At 46.7% G+C, this 19,906-nt stretch overlaps 1 protein-coding gene across 1 annotated transcript in view; it reads right to left on the bottom strand.

Moving 5' to 3' along the window:
• Positions 1 to 12,735: 12,735 nt before the first annotated feature.
• Positions 12,736 to 19,906, bottom strand: part of PRDM14 (PR/SET domain 14) — an 8,698-nt gene continuing 1,527 nt past the window's right edge. The window contains exons 2-7 of the mRNA XM_009278421.1: positions 19,808 to 19,867; positions 19,563 to 19,720; positions 19,109 to 19,379; positions 17,338 to 17,540; positions 15,399 to 15,500; positions 12,736 to 12,963 (exon numbers count right to left, since the gene is read on the bottom strand). Of these exons, the coding sequence (XP_009276696.1) occupies positions 12,736 to 12,963; positions 15,399 to 15,500; positions 17,338 to 17,540; positions 19,109 to 19,379; positions 19,563 to 19,720; positions 19,808 to 19,867 (1,022 nt within the window). The remainder of the gene's footprint in view (positions 12,964 to 15,398; positions 15,501 to 17,337; positions 17,541 to 19,108; positions 19,380 to 19,562; positions 19,721 to 19,807; positions 19,868 to 19,906) is intronic.

Raw genomic sequence — 19,906 nt, 5'->3', positions numbered from 1 at the left:
TGAGCCTCTCTACCCCAGGCTATTCTCTTTTTGGTGGCTGAGGTGCAGAAGACACTTCTAACTCAAGCAAGTGGTTTTGCAATGGATGTTGTTCACCTATCTGCCTTTCCACCAGGCCCTAGACTGTGAGTAGCATATGAAGGGAGTAGCTACTGAATATTATTGAGGAAATAAGAGGTGTAACAGGCCATAAGTAATTCAACATAAATATTACTTTTTTTCTCTTTTTAAGAACTGACTAATAAGGAGCAAATTCTAAGCAGCATAATTGGTATAGCAGACAGTAGGGTTTTAATCAAGCAATTCAGACGTCTGTCCTTCTTCTAAAGACCATGTATGTCTTAGATCTTTTCCCATATATGTGCTAATTATAATCTTGAAAGTTTAAGTAGGTACAAAGTTGTGTCAATTTGTTCACTACTTAAAATAACAAAAGGGCTTCATCTCCAAGGAGAAAGTCTGCACAAAAGGAAATTCAGCAATGCAGGAGAAGGAAATTCCAAGTATACCTAAAAGCCTATAACAAATAACTTCATTAAAAAGGGGGAGAAATGCAACTGAAAGCAGCGTGCCTGGGATATTCTGAACAGCCACTAGAGCCCCAGTTGCAATGGGGATAGATGCCCTCCACTGACCAATTCCAATGGAGGGAGAGTTATTAGCTTAGCAGACTATTAGATGGGATCCTGAGCATGGTTACGGAGGCACATATACAGTGATCTAGCAAAAGGCATTATCAGGTCTATAAATGCAAGGTCTGCCCTTGGAAAGCCAAAAGGAACTGAACAAATGGGATTAGGAAGACATAGGCAGCAGGACAAAGACAAGGACTTGGCAGAGACTAGCACACCAAAACGTTCAAGAGGGAAACTTCCCTTGCTTTGGACTGAGCCAAAGAAGAAATAGTAAACAGTGGTTACAAATGTGTTGATCTGCCGCTTAGGACACTGAGATTTAGAATAGCTCACTTGCACTTTGATGTTTCTTTATTGCTCTTTTTTTCCCCCCATACACTGGGAGAAGCAATGTGTTGTAGAGCACACAAAGCAAAGGCTGGTTCCAAGCAGCGTATAGAGCTGACATGTGCTGCAGGTCCCTTCCAGGCCAGGCAATTGAGGCTCCTTCCCTTGGAGAATATGCCACGATGGGAGAAGGAGGCAAAGCTGGCCATGGGAAGGACATGTTTGTGTCTCATTTCTATACAGTAATTTTTTTGAGGTCCATTAACATGGACTTGGGCTTTATTCTTGGCACCAGTCTCCGCAGCGCAAGGAAAACCATTTAGCTGAGCCGTGGCTCTTTTTTTTTCTATTTGGAAAAATAAGAAGTGCTACCCCCATCTGTCTTTACAAAAGCCTCTAAAGATTTAAGGACAAAAAGTGTGAATTGATATTACATCAGGACATTAAACTATTCCTATTCGAGGTCTCCCAAACTTCTGGCTGTCCATCAGCCCTGCTCCCACTTTTACTGCCTTCAGAAGACCCTCTTTCAGTGGAGAAATCACTGAGTAAGAGAAGGTCACCAAAATGGCTCCAACACCTCCCTCTGTTGCAGGCTTCCACCTTGTCCTGGCTGCTGTGACAGGGCCTTGGAGAAGGTGGCAGTCAGAAGCCAGCAAGAAAGAGTCTTGGAAGAGACCAACCTGCACCAGAGCCTGCCCTACACAGCTGGGAGCCAGAGGTGCTGCCAAGACCAGACCAGCCCGGCCAGAAACTCCGGGATTGGGGTCATTGTGCTGCAAAGGAGCCATTGTAGTGAAATCAATAGGGACGTTTTAAAATGCCTTTACATGTCAATTCTAGTGTCAGAACAGAGCAGGTCAAAGAGGGTTGACCCCCATAGCAGGTTAAACTCCTGAGGGTGGAGATAATCTCACAGCAGGAAGGGAGGAAAGTGCTGTGCCCGCCTGGGCCAAGATGCTTTCACACTCCCCATCGCCAGCTTTAGGCTACGGAGCCGGCCATTATCAGAGTCATTGTCATTATTATCTTTAAATCTGCTGCCTTGCATTCAGGCATCTATCAGGAAAAGACCCAAGACCCTATTAGTGCAGGCAATAAGCCCCCAGAAGGAGGGGAGGAAACTCGTTCATAGGTAAATTAATGTTCCTGCTGGCTACCTTCCTATCAGCTTTGTTAATTCTGAAGTGACATTTATTGATAAATCAGATTTTACCATGCTTTCCCATCAATCAGCTGGACAAATCTCCTACCAGAGTTGTTTTTTTATTGCCACACGCAATAATTTGCCAGGCACAAACACTTACCATCTGCTGGCCCCCTGGGGAGCCGAGCATCAACCCCCTGCTCCTGTATGAAAACCGGGTGCCCAAAAGGCACCGCTGCCAGTGTGTCCTGGCTGGGTCTGTGGTATCTGCCTTCCTGCTCTCAAACTGCAGTTCAGAAAGGCAGCATTTTCCTATTAAACATATTTAGTCATTTGTGAAAGTATGTCACTCCCTCCCAAAATGATGCTTCCAAAGAACAACGTGCCTAAACAATAGAAAAATCCTTCACCTGGAGGAGAAGCTTCCTTTGCAAATGCACGTTAGAGATGTGACAACAGTGGTCAGAAAAGCCTGTGTATTTTACTGATATAAAAAACGTGTTAGAAAAGCCATGAGTGTTCATCCCTCACCTCAGCAAGTCAAGTCCCGCTGAGAATCGAATTCCTCAAGCTGATTCAGAAATGTTTTGCCCTGCTCTAGATGGCTGGTCACAGAAGACAATATCTGACAGGTTCTCATTTGTAATTTAAAGTTAATTGAATATTTTACCAGCAACTGCATAAAATACAAAAAGGAGTAATAAACAGACTTTTTCCCCCCTCAGCTATTCTTTTTGGGAAAGGAAATATTTGATTGTGATAGAATCTTTAAAGATCCGAGTAGAAAAAAACAGTTCTTGATATATTGCTATCCAAGTGAATGGAAATGGGTGGAAGCTCACAATAGTCCTATAGCTGTTTAGGAAAAAAAAAAAAAATCTCTAAATTAGATGCAAGTTTAAGTAAAATAATCCAAACTCATGAAATTGAGTGTGAAGAGCACGGTCTTTAAGGTGATGAATAATACTAAAAGACCTCTTTACCCCTCTGAAGGTAGTTAACTGAGCTGACTGCCTCAAGCTTTGACACCTTTAAATGTCATGTTTAGCAAGGGAAAGATGGACTGAATTCGTAAATTCTTTGCCCTTTTTCTCCAGCCATCCATTAATCCACTAAACTGTGTAATTCTTTAATTTTCTTTTATTTCATACCCTGCAAGTGATGACAAAAAAAGAGCAGTGAAGAGCCTGATGTTGAAGTAAAGTAAGTTTAACTCTGTCCCCTGGCAGGTGGGAAGGTGTGTGGGGGTTTCTGGGTGGCAGCCTCGCATCAGAATAGTTACAATAGCGGGTTAAAAGCTCTTTCTTACAGCCCCCCGGGGACTGGTATGTATACAGCAACATAGAATGCCTGAATCCGGCTGAAGCGCTGGCTGAGGAAGGGACCTGCCCGAAAGCAAGGAGAGGTGGACAACTGCATCATGTTGGACTGTACATGCAGAAGGGTTGAGGAGAGGCAGAAATGTTGGCCTGGTCTCGTCAATGTCCGTGCTGACCCCACCACGGTTCCCCAGGCTCTCACGGGGCCACCCGGCCATGGCGGGACTCGACCATGCTGCAGCTATGGCACCTCAGATTAAACTCCGGCAGGTTAAACTTCTGATGAGTTTCTAATGACTGTAAAAACTCCCCTTTGGCCTTGGGTGTTATAACTATTTATGAGGTTGACCTTTAATTACTCTCTCATGTAGAAATCTTTGATAATACGTCTTTGAAAGCTTGACAAATACGGACCTACACAGCGCAGATCAATACCAATATAGTAACACTATGAAGTACAGCAGCTTCCACAAAAGCAGATGCTAAAATATATTACCAGCAAAGCTGCTTCAAAGCACTTAGCCTTCAGCTGGGCACTGTCAGCTCTTTCATATTACAGAAGGGTTTAGGGAATGTAAAAAAAAAATGCAAGGGATGCCAAATATCAATGCAACATAAAGACTGGAAAGGGCAGGAACCACTATCCCACTGGGGCCCAAGGGAACCACGGCTGTCATCAGCAGTAGGACGAGAAGAGCGGCTGCCATCTGCCATTGCTGTAAAGTCTTCTGCTCATCCTCCGTTCAGACGGGACTGGGAAATAAATTGATGGTGTTGAGTACCTAGTTTGAAAGTCACGGCATTTCTTGAAAAGAAGCTCTAGCAAATTCATTTTCTTTTGCAACATGAATACCATCCAAAGGAGTAATGAAGCTGAGAGTGGACAGTTATTAGTTCTATATTCAGTTTACTTGAATATTCAGTGTTGCTTGATTTTTCAAAAGGACATTTTTAATAGACATTATACATATGCATGGCCATACCTACATGTACACAAATGCACATATATGTGCATATACGTACACACAAATACAAAACAAAGAGTCAGTAATATTCTGTTAAGAATGGTGAATATGCTTGGAAAATACCTACACAGTGTAGAGGAGGGGGTTATCAGTACAACCATGCAGTTATATAAAACAGAAGCAAATGGAAATTTCATAATCCGGAATACTTCATTTTGATTTTAACCCACCTAGTATAACTCTATTATTATCATGCAAGTTTAATACTTTGTGTCATAAGTGTTATGGAAATAAGTGGGTTTTTTCCTATGACAATGATTAAAAGCACAAACCTGTATAAACACAATATGCATCATCTTTGGCCATCACTATACATTATACAGAACTGCCATTTGTCCTAACCTAATGAAATTCTCCTGCGAGGAGGATGAGTCCCAAACACATAGATTGAAGAAAGAGTAAAGATAAAATTTAAAAGATTTTATAATAATTTTGATTTCCTTATTGCTGCTAGAAAAAGAAGTGATCCATCTACCAGACAGATATAATTAAAGAAAAGTGTCACAGACTAAAAAGTTCCATGGATTTTGGGGGAGGTTTTAAATGCTACCAGTCACTTTAGTTTTCCTTTTCTTCTGAATTTCCCCCAAATTAAATTATTTTCTCTGATTCAGAAGAACAACTGTTCTCCCTTAGCCCTCCCATAGAACCTTTTTGTCATAAGAACATCCCAGCCAAAACAGCTCCCACGAGACAAAATCAATCAAAGCCATAAAAGACGACTGTTTTTGTCACGCCAGGCCCTACTGCTCATGTCTTATAGTTACAAAACCGACAGCAACTAAACCGCATTAGGCAGACCATCTGAACAGATCTGCCCAGTTACTCTTACCAAAATCAACATACCTTTTTAGTGTGAATATTACACAGTTAAAAACCCCAACATACAGAAACAAGCTATGTTAACACAGTGATAATGGTTTCATAAAGAGGTAGAAACGCAAAAGGAGCTTAAAAGCCCTAAATCCAGGTGCCTTCCCCACACGGAGTTAAGCTCAGAGTGGTTTTCTCCGAGGCTGCCTCCCTGCCTGCCTGCAGGTCTGGCACCTGAACTCTCTCCTTGACGGAAAGAAACCCAAAAAATTAAATTACCTGAAAGGCTCCTCTCCATCCCTCCTTTCTCAAACCTCCAAAATATTAGGCTGAGCGCACCCTTGGGAAGGGGTCTGGGGGGACAGGTAAAGAACCCGCATGCTTGGGCAAATAGCCAAATGTCTCTTTTCCAGGAATTTTCCCTTTTGTTGACACGTTTTTTCATGCTCAGTTTTGTTTTGTGTGTACTAGAGTAACTGTGCATGGGATCCCTCTAGTTCTGAAACTAAGGGAAAAAGGCTTTGAAGAAGGGGCATGGGTTAAATCGAAGCCTACTGTGATAAAGTAGAGTGATAAATATAGTAATATCCATACAAGGTTTCATACCACCCTTGACTGTAGGTCCATCAAAGTCAAGAGAAAAACTCATTTTGACTAGCAAAGGTCTGGATCGGCCTTGTTACACCGTGTGGAGCAAAGACACACAGCAGAGGCCTGTCTCAGCTCCCCTGGCTGCAGAGCTATAGTGTGAAGCCTTCTTTTACTGCCAGCATGGGGAAGGAAGCCTTAGAGAAGGCAGCTCTAGACACACCAGGAAAGCAAGATCCAAGCATTGCTGCCCTCCAGGGCAGGACTGTCTCTCTTTCAGCATTGCACATGGCTTACGGAGGGGAAAGCCCCCAGCCCCACCAGCATCCCTCAGCGCTGCCATCTCCAGCGCTCGCTGTTCCTGCCTTGCCCGTCCCCAGTAGCAGCAAGAGCATGATGCTGCCAGCCTGCGCTCCCGCTCGCTGCTAGCTGCTGGGTACATCGGTGGGAAACAGCCACACATCGGGCTGCAGGGGGACGTTCAAGAAAGTGAACAGATTCCCCTTTGGTTGTTTCCTTGGGGTTTTCACGTTCCTGCAAAAAAAAAAATTAAAAAAAAAATCCACTTTTCATTAAGAGTCGTTTGAGACTGTTGCTGAAACCGATACTGCAGAAATACGTGTTCGTGTGTGCTGCGGGGGGCTGCTGTTGTCCATTTACTTTAGTAAAGATTGCTATTGAATGAAACCTTTAATGGGACGTTTATGCTCCCACTCAGCTAAGAGCTCCGTGGTTGTGGCAGAGTAGTCTTTCCCTCCACCTTGACAGCTATTAGAGAATCAATACAGGTAATCCCTCAGCTGGCCGTCAGCACCCGCCGGCTGCAGTGGGGCTGCCCTGGCCACTGCAGTGGGGTCATTTGTGGGAAAGCGAGACTTCTCCGGCAAGCGGCCTGCCACCACATCCCCACCGCCACCGCACTGGGCCAGCGCCCTCCAAGCCACACGGAGCCCTGCGGCCCCGGAGGGAACACCACCGGCTTCGCTTGGATTAAGGCAAAGGATGGACTCGACCCTTCCTCCCTAGGGAGGAGGGGCTCCACAGCTTGATTTCTCTTCAGGGATTATCTGTGAATTCAATTTTTTGGCCAGTATGGCCAATTCATTCCTTTCCCCTTCCTGTAAACAGAGGACGTTTACTCTGCTACTGCATTTCTGTTAATGACCAAGGTGTCTCCTACTGGCTCTACCCAAGTCCCTGCAGCCAAAGGGGGGAGAAATTGCATTTTCTCACCGCTACTTTGCAGACCGATAATACTGTAGTTTGCAGGACTGTGTGGCATTCTCACACTAAGGCATGCAACAGTGCCCTCTACACTACTAAATTGCTGGGCTAGCCAGAGGTTAGTCCTGTGAATTTAAGCCTGGTTTGCCACTGCTGCAATGAAGCTAAGCTGAGGGTTCCAGGACAGTCCCTACAGCACGAGCTGCTGCAGAGTGACAGACCAGGCATGGAGATGGAGTAGAGCCGCTCGGGTCCTGCTGTAGGACAGGCAGAGGTGCTGTGATACTCTCCTCCGGTGCTCCTGCATACCCCCAGCTGCCAACACCCAACCCCAGGCACCTCGAAGGGACTTGCTTTTCAGAGAAGGCATTCACTGGTGGAGATATCAAGCCTTATTCAAGTTTGAGTGAAACACCCTAAAAACACAGTTGCTGGTCCCACTGAAAATCTGGATGCCTTTTACATGGGGTCAAAAAAGAAAGAAAGCAGAGAGCAAAGCCCGAGTCTCCTGACACCCCTCATGCACCCAAGGCCCTGCAGTACATGCATTAAGGAGAGCCAGAAGGGAGAAGGTGCAAGGGGACGTGCATGTGTGAGGAGGGAAAGGGAAATGAAGGTGACGGTGACTGTGTCCATAGGGGTGAAACAAACCCCAGTGCTTGCTGCAGAGGCACGTAGGAGACTGGGGACCCTGAGAAATGGCTTTCTGAAGGAGGGGACAGCCAGTCAGGGCTCCCCTGGTGAACGATCTCTCTTGTTTAATGGACAGTTTGGCACTAATCAATATTTGTTTGTGGCATTATCTTCAATTCACTAAGCTCCTTGCTGCTTTTTGCCTTCCCTCAGTGGTTAACCACGTCCCTCTCCCTCAAGTCCCCCGGGAGCGCAGCAGGACAGGAGCTGGGGCGGCAGGGGAATGGGGACTAGGCATTTGAAGAGCGGGGAGATGCAGGGAAATGCCAGAGGCAGCAGATGTCAGTGGCCGGGCCTTTTGTTCCCTGCACTCACCAGTCTGAGCTCTGGGACCACCTTTTTGTTTCTCTCTCGCCATTGTCATTCACCAAGGAGGGGCAGCTTTTCAGGAGTTAGCCTCACACAGCTCATCTCTCTCCCCACAGGGTAAACCAGCCAAGATTGCCCTCATCCTCTGGTTTCTATTTAGATCACTTTCCATTTAACATTTAAAAAACCCTGACTCAGTCAGCTAGTGTCTTACAGGGCTGATTCATCCCTACGACTTGACTTGCTGCTCCCCTTGGCAGGAGCATTTTTAATCCTAGTTAGGAGAAAGAAGAGCCAGGGTGCACACGTCAGGTGCAGTTTCTGTAATCCTTTGCCTTGGGGAATGCAGTGAGAATGAGCCCCCAGCCAGGGAAGCCACGCTACAGACACTGCTCAAGCCAAACTGAGTGAGAAACGTGGGTACCTATTGCACATAATGTATTACTATAGTCACTGTCATGGAAAATGTCGCTGCCATCCTGTATTTGATGATGGCAAGAAGGGAACAGGAGAGGTGGATCTAGTACAGCATGCAGAACCACAGCCCGGTCCCTTGGAGAGCTGTGGGGACGTCCTGCTTTCTGCAGCCTCAGCTCAGAAATGGCCAGCAGGAGCATCGAGTACCATGGTGTCTGCTCAGGAGGGACCTAGCAGCTGGGGCTTCCCAGCAAAAGGATTGAGCTTGGTCAGTTGGCTTGGTCACGAATATTCTCCCTCCAATTGAACTTGTAGTGCAGCCTCCTGCATCCAAGTGGCTTTCTGCGCCGTGCAGTCATCCCAGGAACCCGCCAGATGAAAAAACAGTGTGCACATGTGCTCCCTCCCTCTCCTCCCTTCTTATTTGTGTGTATAAATACCCGAAACCCTGCTGAGCTGGCCAGAGCTGCTGGTTCACTGGGCTGCTGGCAGCATGGCCACAAAAGGTGCAAGTAAAACTGCAGATCCCCGGGGAGGGAAACATTAGCTCATTGGATGCAAACAGGACACACATACACTACACGACGTACACTACACGACATACAGGGGCATTCCCTAATCTAAATCTAATCTCTCCTAAACCCTGTCTGGCAAGGCCAGCAATATGTTTGCACTGACAATCACTGCATTTTTCCTTGCAGGAGGCTAAAATCTGCCGCGGGCTGGCAAGGCAGCTCAGCCTGCCCTCCCTCCTGCTCCCTGCTGCTTTATTTCTCCCCACCCTGCTGTGAAGTGTGCTGCTGGCCAAATGCCACCCCCACTGCCCCCCAGCCCCAGCACAGCTGGGACTCGCTATTCAGAAGGGAGAGGACGATGCTATAGGGTAGTTAAATGCTATAGGGTAGGTAGTTAAATGGCTTTTTTAGTGCTCAATCCGGATCCATCATCTTGCTTGCAAGTGGGAGTGAACTCAATCCAGAACTGAATGGCCTCAAGCTTCCATGAGTTATTGGGACACTTAAGGCCCAATCCATCAAGACACTGTGTGCCTTTGACTTCTAATGCAGTCAGCTGCTACCCAGCAGGACAAGGACTACAGTTCCCAGTAAGAGACAGTTTGACTCTGTAATGACTTATAAATAACGCGGAAAACACCCTTCATCCATTTGCTAGTACCACAAATATATAACTCCAATGCATCGGGCTGAAAACAACCTATAGTCCATTAGTGCACACTGCAACCTCCAATAATTTATTTTCATCCTTTCTATGAATCTCGTTGTAATAGTCTTAATAATTAGCATCAAAATTTACATATACAGGTTTAATGTGCAAGACAACCAGTACCTTCAATCACAAGTGAAACCCTTCATGTACTCTTTTACAGACAACTCATCAAATACTGTAGAAGGGTACTAATATTTTAGTACAAGATATTTGGGGGTTCTTCAGGCAGAAGAAAATGCACGCAGCTAAAAGCACTACAGAAGATGCACCACTTAAATTAACCGTCGTTCACAAGACACAAGGAGATTACCTGCATGGGAAGCTAACCATGCCTTTCATAGCACTTCGAAGCCATTCCTGGTCATAACATTTATTTCATCACTAGGTAGTTGATGATTTCACCAAATCCTGAGTTATTTATGGGACCGAATCAGCAAAGCCTTCACCCACAGAATTCACGTTTCTGTTGGCCAGGGTTCTGTATGCTTGGGGAAAAACACCTCCATACGGGCAGGCAGCTGGAAGTAAGATTCAGTTCCCCCACCTGTACTTCAGCATGGTTTGTAGACATAAACACTGTGATAATTTTCTGCTCAGGAGTGAATTTTACCTATTTAGAGCTCACCAGTTCAGCCTTCAATATGTACAAAATTCAGACTTCTTTATTATAGGAATCTGATATTAAAATAAGCAAAAAAATTAACAACAAAATGTGATCTTCATTCTACCCTAAAACCTACATGTATATACAATACTAACGGCTTGCTTATTTCAGCAAGTGCTGGGCCTCAATATTTTACTTACAAGTGGTTCTATAAATATTTTTAATATTTTTACCACGAAAACAATGAGGACAGAGCAACTTAAGGTATAATAAACCATATAAAATTAGTGCAAATCAATAGATATTTATAGATACAGTATCTGCATAATATAATTAAATGTGCAGGTAACATTTTTTCTAGTTCTAGGCTGTATTTAAAGATTGTTAAGGTTGGCACAAAATAAAAACTTTTATCTCCGATACTTATGTGCAAAGTCCTTGTTAATCCTAGCTGATCTAGGATATTAAGAGAACCTCATCATCCCAGTAACATCAAATTGTCTGTGTTAATCAACCAGGTCCAGCAAGGGCTTCCATTATCCCTCCTGGATGCAACACACAGCCCCATCGACACAGGGACCCCCTCTCAGAGGCACAGCCCCCTCCCCATCGCGCTGGCCACTCAGTAATAAATAGGTGGCTTCTGCACCAGTTACAGCACTCCCTACACTCGGTGGCCCTTCAGCACAGGCTTTTTGCTAAGCCTCCATCTAGATGAGATTTCACATTGCCAGGAAATGCTGTTCATTAATGATTTTGAAAACGCTTTGCAAAAATCAGGGTCTAATCACCTAGGATTTTACACTGGAATTCCTTTATCTGCTGTAATATGCACTTGAGACAATTCTGATCTGGGCCAAAGTTTGTTGGTATGAAAGGATAGGATGTCTGAGGTGTTATTCTGAGTCCTTCTCCAAGTCAGAGTGCAAAAGAAACAAAACCAGCTTTCAAGAAAAGGATCCCAGAGTACATCTTCTCACCCATAGCTAAATGAGCAGCTCTTTCTATAGAAAAAAAATAAAACCATTTTTATGAGCAAATACTTCCCTTTTGCTAAAAAGAAATCAACAGAAAACCTGCACAAATCGCTCCTGACTTGCTTGCATGGCTAGTGAGAAATGGAGGGTGAAACCCTCCAGTCCTCCCATGGAAGCTTAGGCAGTCCCACAGGCTGGGGAGGGATCTGGGAGCAGATCTTTAAGGGCTGAGAAGTCCTGGCATTGTCTATCCTACACCTCAAATCTTAAATTTAGGATAGAAGGGTTTCCCTCTTCCCCCTACCTACCTAAGCAGAGGTATCACGGAGCCGATTTTAAAACCTTTGTGCCTTGAGAACTAGTATATGGTGCATTTTTAAAAGCATTCAGGAGCGACACTACGGCAGCCGTCCTACGTAGAGCCAGCAGGAGGAACTGGAGGAGCCCAGCCTTCATGTCAGGACTCACCGCGGAAGGCCCACCTGGCCAGGGCTCCCAGTAGTGGCAAATTTCTAGAAAAGAGATATTTACAGGACAGAAAAGCCCAATGGTGGGATCGTGCCTGCTCCTGACCTGTGCTGAGCCCACATCGCAACGCCTCTACGAGGCCACTTGGCTGTTAGCAACCCACCTAAGAGCTCACTGGTGCTTGGGAACATCTTCATGTTTGGTCCTCTGAACTGTGAGAAGGCAGAGCCCACCTCCAATATCTCTGCTAGGCCTGCGGCTATTTCGTTACACCCTGCCCCTCTCCCCCTGGGCTATCTGGGGTCCAGCATCCTCTGGAAGAGTCGGTCTCACTGCCCTGGAACTCACCGTGGCTCGGCAGCTGAATGATGGAATTTAAATACTCCTACGCTGGTCCACCAGTCAGTGTCTCCAAGGCAGTTCACATTCAAATAGAGAGTCATTAAAAGACATACACGTTAAGGGGAAGTAGACACCATACCTGGTCATGCACCCAAACAAAACAAACAGGTTAAATGGGCTTTGAGAAATGGACTCGATAAAAACGTCTCACACACAAGCTTTGGTATGGACAGCACCAGGCAGTCCATAGACATGGTGAATTAGAGGCACGGAAACACTCCTCAACAGTGATATTTGTGCACAAAAGCTTCATGGGAGGTAAAGTTCCCTCCTGCCTGTGTTTCCCTTTTGTGGAAATTAGGGTATGGGAGGAGAGGAAGGGAAAGGTGGAGTAGCACATGTTGGACTTCACCCCAGTGTGGCATCAGGGTACCCAGGCGAGAAACTCCTGTCCCCTGCACTCAGAAATATGCCCAGGGTCCAGAGACTGGACGTACCCACAGAGTCACTGCGAGGTTAAATGTCACCTCCTGCAGCCTGCACACAACCATGCACAAACACATGCACATAGACCGATACACACGCGAAGCTGGTCCAGGACACGTCTGTGGGGCTCTTGACTAATGAGCGGCGTGAATCTTCATGTGGAAGTGGTAATCCTCCTGCTCCGGGAAGTGCTGGCCGCACACCGAGCAAGTGCAGCCCTTCTCCTTGCTGTGCGTGCGGCGCACGTGGCTGTCGTGGGCTGCATGCGAGGCAAAGGCTTTGCCGCAGTGCTTGCACTTGAAGGGCTTCTCCCCCGAGTGCTGGCGGATGTGAGTGCGCAGGATGCTGGATGCCGTGAATGCCTGAAAGGGCAGGGATCGGAAAGGGGGGAGGAGTTGAAAGTGATCTAGTTTCACATATATAATCCCCAGGTTTAGCTAAGCCAGACCCCATCAGAAGCCCTGTGCTCTGTAGTCCTCAAATAGCTCACATCCTCAGATACCTGGAGAAAAAACAGAAACTCCCAGCAACGAGGAACCAGAAGCCAACAGCTATCGCCTCAGCCAAACAGATATGGCTGAGTCCATGGAGTTAGATGAAGCTCAGAGAAAGATTTCTGACCAGAGACACCAGTAAATATCTTCTATATGTCAAAGGATAAGAAGTCAATACTGTCCTAATTAGCTTTGCAGCTCCTTTATGTTTGGAAGACATAATGCAGGTTTATTTTCAGAGTTAAACCCTTTCACGCTTACATACACTGGCTCGGGATTCAGCTGCCAGAATTCATCCATGCAGTCAGTCCAGCATCCATCTTTTCAGGTTTCATTTTCCCCTTCCATCATACTCTGCTCTTCCTTCAGTCAGACATTCCAGCCCGTTTTCCCCCCTCATGAGTAGCAAAATGAGCACAATCACACTTTGTCCCCCTCATAAAGACTCCTCCTGCATTTGGGGAGAAAACCCTCCCACCAAGACTTGAGCAGGAATGTTGCAAAGTAGCCCCCGTTTTCCCTGTTTTTTCTTTTCTCAGGAGAGACACTTTCAGGCCCTTCGCTATTTGCAGACCACACAAAAAAAAAATATCCTCTTTAGTACCGTTATGTTGCTGAACCATCACAAGTAAGTTTTTACAGCAAAGAGCAATACATCTCAGATGATACCTTTTCACTAGGAACCTTAGAGCACAAACAGATCTGAGATCCCTATAGAGATCTCTGTCTCTGCCTCAATCCAGGGGAGATGTTTATCAACAGGGCCAAAGTGTGTTGGAGGGTCAGAATGGTGATCTTGGCCCATCACTTTTGCTTTAATCTCACGATGTCAGTGACACAGCGAGCAAAGAGGCAGGGAAAGCTGTGCCCCGGAGCACAGCCACCATTAGAGGTAGAAGAGGCAAAGAGGAGTTGTGACTGTGTAGGAGGAGCAGGTGAGGATGCTTTAAAATAGTCCCTGGTTTCCCAGCCACAGAAATGATGGCTGTGTCCCAGGATAGCTGCATCCTGCAGCCTGAGGACTAATGGTTTAATGCCATCCAATCTGCAACAGTCCTACCAGAACGGCTGAGGGCTGGTCAAGGGTCCCACGCGTCCTAGAGATCTGTTCACAGAGCAACCTGTAAAGCTCTGCCATCTCTTCCTGTGATCGGAAGATTAAAGGATGACACTTCATCCTAAACTCTGCCTACAAGTGTTCAGGATGTCTGGGAGAGAAAAAAAACATAATAGCCAAAAGGAGCTTCTTCTAAGGTTTTTTACTACAGGACACTTCAGCTCTGTGTTAGTCCAGCCAGTCATGAACAAAACTTCTCTCTCTCCAAAGTCAGGAGGACCTTACTACATGCTGACGGCGCTTCTCCAAAGTCAGGAGGACCTTACTACATGCTTACTGTCCATGCATTGCATGGACACTCCATAGCACCTGGAGCCCTACCGATATTCATCCAGCAGCAGCCTGCACATCCACCCTCCGTCTGCTGGGAGAGCTGTCACTGGTCTCACAGGGAGAGCTCACCTGAATCACCCCTGCTGTGAAGCGTAGTAATAGCTGAGCACATTTTTGACCAGTGCTGTACGGCTCTATTCATGTTCTTTTTCAGATGAAGCCTCCATGCCCGGTTGCACATCGATTGCCCCGTTACTTCAAGGTAAGCATGCACAGTCATACTGTGCAGGTTCAGCTTATGGGCCAAATCTGTTCACCGCACTCCAGAAGCAGCGTCAGTAATATCAAAAACTACCTATCTGATGAAAAGGGGGAATATTGGATCTAGCCACATGCCTTGGATGATATTTGAAATGCTCTCAAGCTTTCCTAGACCTTATCCCCACAACAGTTCTCTGAGCTGAGATGAAACCAGAGGTGGGGGATGCCCCGTCCCTGGAAACATTCAAGGTCAGGTTGGACGGGGCTCTGAGCAACCTGATCTAGTTGAAGACGTCCCTGCCCACGGCAGGGGGGTTGGACTAGATGACCTTTAGAGGTCCCTTTCAACCCAAACTATTCTATGATTCTGTGATTCTATGAAACACAAATTCCACATCAGATGGAGACCAGACCCTGTTTCTTCAGTCTCAGCTAGCCCTGTCACTTCAACTCACAACTGTGCCCAGAATATATACTCACTTATCTGGTTATCAACTTTAAATAGAAGGCATTTTCTTGAAAGAAAACAGAAAAGAAACAGAAAAATTGAACAAAGAAAATGGCAGCATGGCAAGAGCCACCCTCCCAGGTGCGGTGTAATGCTGAGCGCAGCAGAGGACAGACGGAGGGAGGGGACGGGGCTTTGCCTTACCTTGTTGCAGTAGACACATTTGTAGGGGCGCTCCCCAGAGTGAACCCTCATGTGTTTGTTCAGGCTGGAGGACTGAGAAAAGCTCTTCCCACACACTGAGCACTGGGAAAAAAAAAAGGATAAAGTTTAAAAGAAGCACACAACAGCATAGCTAAAAAGAAAAATTAGGTACGTGGATGATGTGTGCATGTATTTCCTACATATATTTATGTATATATTTATGTATATACATATATTTATCTATATACAGATATTTATTTTTTTATGTATATACAAACACAGTAGCAATTTAAGCAGTAACAATTTGAAATACAGTCAGGATTTCAATCTGGTTTTAAGAACAGATTTTTTTTTAACAAAAGGAAAATAACGCAAAATTTCAAAGTTTTTTTGTGCGCATGTTAAAAATGTTTCATTAAAAAGCGTCTTTCTTCAAAACATTAACAGAAAATATTGACTTTCAGTAATCAATACCTGAATATTTCTGTAAAATCATCCCTTTTTCTTCAAAATGCAAATGAAGCTCTAGTTGCTATTTTGAATTTTTGCTCAACAAATAAGATAAGCTTCCTAAAAAAAATATTTAAGGGGACCTTTTAAAATAGTAACCATTTTGCAGAAACAATGAGTCAGTCACAGCACTTAGCCTACAGCTTGATCTGTCAGAAGTGCCTCTCCTTAGAGGAGTGAAACAAGCAGCACTTCGTCCTCCGAGCCAAGGACCTGCCGTCTTCGCAGCGTGGCGTGTGCCCTGTGGCCGGCAGCGACAAGACAAAACCCAATTCAGAGGGGGCTGAAGTCATTTGAGAGACTTGCACTGATTCAGTGCAATCTGTATGAGCCCCAAAATAATTTCCCCCCTACAGTAATTTGAAAGAAATTATCTTTCATAAGTTGAAAATAAGCTAAGCTATGACTGGTTTTGAAAGAAGGTAATTTCTTTTTACTGACACATTTTCCATCTTTGCTTTTTGAGTTGATCTGTTCTCATATAAATGCAGTATATTCAGAAGTTTGTCTTCCTGCTGTTCTAAAGTGTTTCTTTCATACGCATTCCAAAAAATGGAATGGAATAGAATGGAATAGGAAAGGAAAAGGAAAGGAAAAGGAAAAGGAAAAGGGTAAGAACTACATGATATTTAATACTTCATATTTAACAGAATTATATTTTTCATCTGTTACTAAATCAGTGTGATATTCTGACATTGTAATATTGCTGATTTAGTTATAAAAGCTTTTCCTGAAAAATTCACATTATTCCAGAACTATCTATAAAAGAGGTGTTTGGAGGATTTTCAGGACTGATTTAACTGCGCCATTTGAAGCGCTGGAACTTGCCCTTCCCAAGCCTTTAGTAAAAGTCCAGTTTTCCACCCCCAATGTTCCTGGAGAAAACCAGGAACGGTGCTACAGAGAGGTGTTTAGTGGAGATGAGGCAAGTAGCTCAGCAAGGATTTGCTTCCACCAGTTGAAAATCTGCTCCATGTTGAATGTAAAACTTGTAACTCCAGTTGTGTCCAACAGACACAGATGTCTGTCGGTTCTCAGACTGAAGGGGAGGAGTGAGGGCCATGAGACATCGTCTCTCCTGATCCTGAACAAGTGGAGCACCTTCATACACAATTTAGCCCCACACCGTGTAAGAAAAGTAGCAAACTGCACATGCAAACATCCAAAAAGCCCAGGAGAAGTATTGGGGTTTTTTTCAAACTCTCACTGAGACTGTGGGGTTTATTTTCCCCAATACAAATCCATTAAATTTCTTCAACTAAGCTCTGCTGCACAAGGCAAACTCTTCCTTTACAGGCAGAACGGTCCCGCCAGGGAAAACTGGAGGAGGGGGAACAAGATCAGCATCTTACCTCGGCCAAAAAAGGACTCCTTAATTAGTCCCCCCAGAAGAGCCAGTAACTGCGGAGAGACCCAGGAGCAGGCTCACCTTGTGAGGTCTGTGCTTTTCGTGAACGTGGAGAACGTGGATCCTCAGCCTGTCTCTTTTTTCAAAGGATCGGTTACAAAGGTGACAAGGAAATTTGCGGTCCCCCTGGTCCACGCAGCGAGTGTACTTGAGGTGCTTGTCCCGGTAGTATTTGTAGGCAAAAACCTTGCCGCAGCGCTCACACTTAAAGCTCTCCCCGGCTTCTGTACAGCAGAAGGGAAAGTGCCACCTCCCCGTTACACCACGGCAAATGGGGCTCATTTCAAATCTGCTTCCTTGTCAGAGCTGGTACCCAACTGGGAATTTTAAGTCTCCGGGAGGGTAATAACGGTAAAGGGATTCTGGCAATATCATCAGCAAAATACACGCCGGATCTCTTAAGCATACGCACCGCTCCACTTGCCTTTCTATTGCCTTTTTAACGGAGGGGAACAAACTACAGTCCACAGCCTGATAAAATTACTGGGTTTAGCTACTGACTTCAGCGAAGACAGGATTTCATCCTTGTATCCCTATAAACAGCGAGCGAATATGTGAAAAACCAATGCAGAGTCCCACATAAAAGCGTCTCCCCACACGGAAACATTGCCAGGGATTTCTTACCAATATTGTCCGTAAATTTTACCTCCCATCCCAAACAGAAAAATAAATTTGCACGCCTTTTCTATCGTTTTCAAAATGCTATCGAACAAGAGCACGTTTATTTGGTTTTCTTTTGTATTTCAAACTGTTCTTAACCGCTGAATTTAGGAACAACACAGGAAATCTTTCAAACGTTTACACATCCTTTTCTGCCTTTAATAAAAGCAACTTTGGCTTAAGCCTTAAAATGAAATGAACAATTTACCAGCTATCTGAACCAGGCACCTGAAGACAACAGCTACAAAAATGTCCATGCCAAATTTCCATGCCAGTTTGCTTCTCTCCCTTAACTGCCGCACCCGGCCGACCCATCCCTCGCCCGCTCCAGCTTTCCCTGCATTGGCACAAATCTGTTTTCTCCACACGTAAGTTTTGCTTCTAAGAACGTCATACTTTCTGCACATTATAAGCAGAAAACTGCTCCCGGCGTAACTGCATTTGGCATTTCTTCTGCAAGCAGTATCAGCGTTATCGGATCGGAACGACTGCAGCCTGCCCCATTTACTGAGCGTGTTAATTGCACGAAAAATGTCATTAAATCAAGAGTGTGCAATCGTAGGATAAAGCAGGACCAAACCAGGAGTGCCCCCCAAAAGCCCCTCTCCTCCCAAAACGGGACCCCCCCCTCGAACAACGGCGCTGCGGAGCCGAGGCAGGCTCAGCCCAGCGCCACCAGATGTTTTACAATCGCCAGATGAACACTTTTAACTCCCCGAGGAAACGCGAACTAGGAGCAAGCTGCCGGGGCAGAAAGGGGGGCCTCTTGCTCCGAGCTGGCAGCAGCCCTCGGTGCGATCCCCGGGCTCCCCGGTGCCGAGGGGAAGCTGCTCTTTGGGGTGCCGGAGGCTGCAAGGGAAGGGGAGGGCGAGGGCCGGCTCCCCGGGAGGGCGGGCAGACCCGTGGGACCGGGGCTGCGGGGCCACCGCCACCCCACAGCATCCCCGCGGCGGGGCCGGTCACCCCGCCACCGGCTCGCCGCAGGGACTGGGAAACGTTCAAAGTAAAATACAGCCGGGAAAAGGTGATGCCCGAGTTCCTTTACCTCCCTTAATGCGAAACTAATCCCGGCCAGACACAGGTCCGTAGGAATAAGGGGCAGTGCCCCTCGAGGGGTCGCTGGCAGGCTCACCTTCGGGATGCTGCGGGGGTCTCTTCCCCTCCGGCATGCCCTTCAGGCTGATGGGGATGCCCAGGAACTGCACGTAGCAATCGCCGTACCACACCAGCAGCTCCTGCTTCGGTAAGATTTCCTTGCAGCTCTCGTAGAAGATTTGTCCCTGGCACTGGATAGCCGTCAAATTCTGCTCCTCGGGGAACCTGGCACAGTTCACCAGGGACATCCAGTTGCCAGAGGTGCCCTTCCCGTCTATGAAGTGGCTCAGGCGCCCGTATTCAAAGATCTGGAGAGCGGCGAGAGCCGGATCAGGTTTGACCGACCCTTCCCGCACACGTCCCGCTCGCACCGATCCCACCACCCGCACTGGGCCGAGCCCCTCTTGCAGGCTACGGGAGAGGGGCGGGGGAAAGCCTCGCCCCGGCCCCGTTTAGGGGGTGCAGGGGGAGCCCGGCCGTGCCTCCACTACCTCCCACATCAGCGAGTTGTCGTCGTAAGTCTTGATCTCGCTGGTGTTGACCACTTTGCCTTGGAAAGGGCCGAAGCGGACTCCTTTGGGGATGGGGTCCGTGCAGAAGACTCCGAGCTGAGACACGTCCCCGTGCGCCACCCGCCGCACCGACAGCCCTGCGGGGGACAGGGCGGGCTGAGGGCTGAGCGCGGCTCGGCCGCGGCTGGGCGCGGCGGGGGGCGCAGGCAGCGCCGGGCCCCTACCTTCGGGCAGCTGCAGCGAGTCCCTGTCGAGCAGCGGGGCGGACGAGGACTCCGCAGCATCTGCAGAAGAGGCACCCCTTCTTCAGCCCGGCGCCGGCC

The sequence above is a fragment of the Aptenodytes forsteri genome, unplaced genomic scaffold (assembly GCF_000699145.1).
Source record: "Aptenodytes forsteri isolate BGI_AS27 unplaced genomic scaffold, ASM69914v1 Scaffold18, whole genome shotgun sequence".
NCBI classification, from domain to species: domain Eukaryota; kingdom Metazoa; phylum Chordata; class Aves; order Sphenisciformes; family Spheniscidae; genus Aptenodytes; species Aptenodytes forsteri.
The sequence above is the reverse complement of the archived record's forward strand: the minus strand, read 5'-3'. Positions and strand labels throughout refer to the sequence as shown.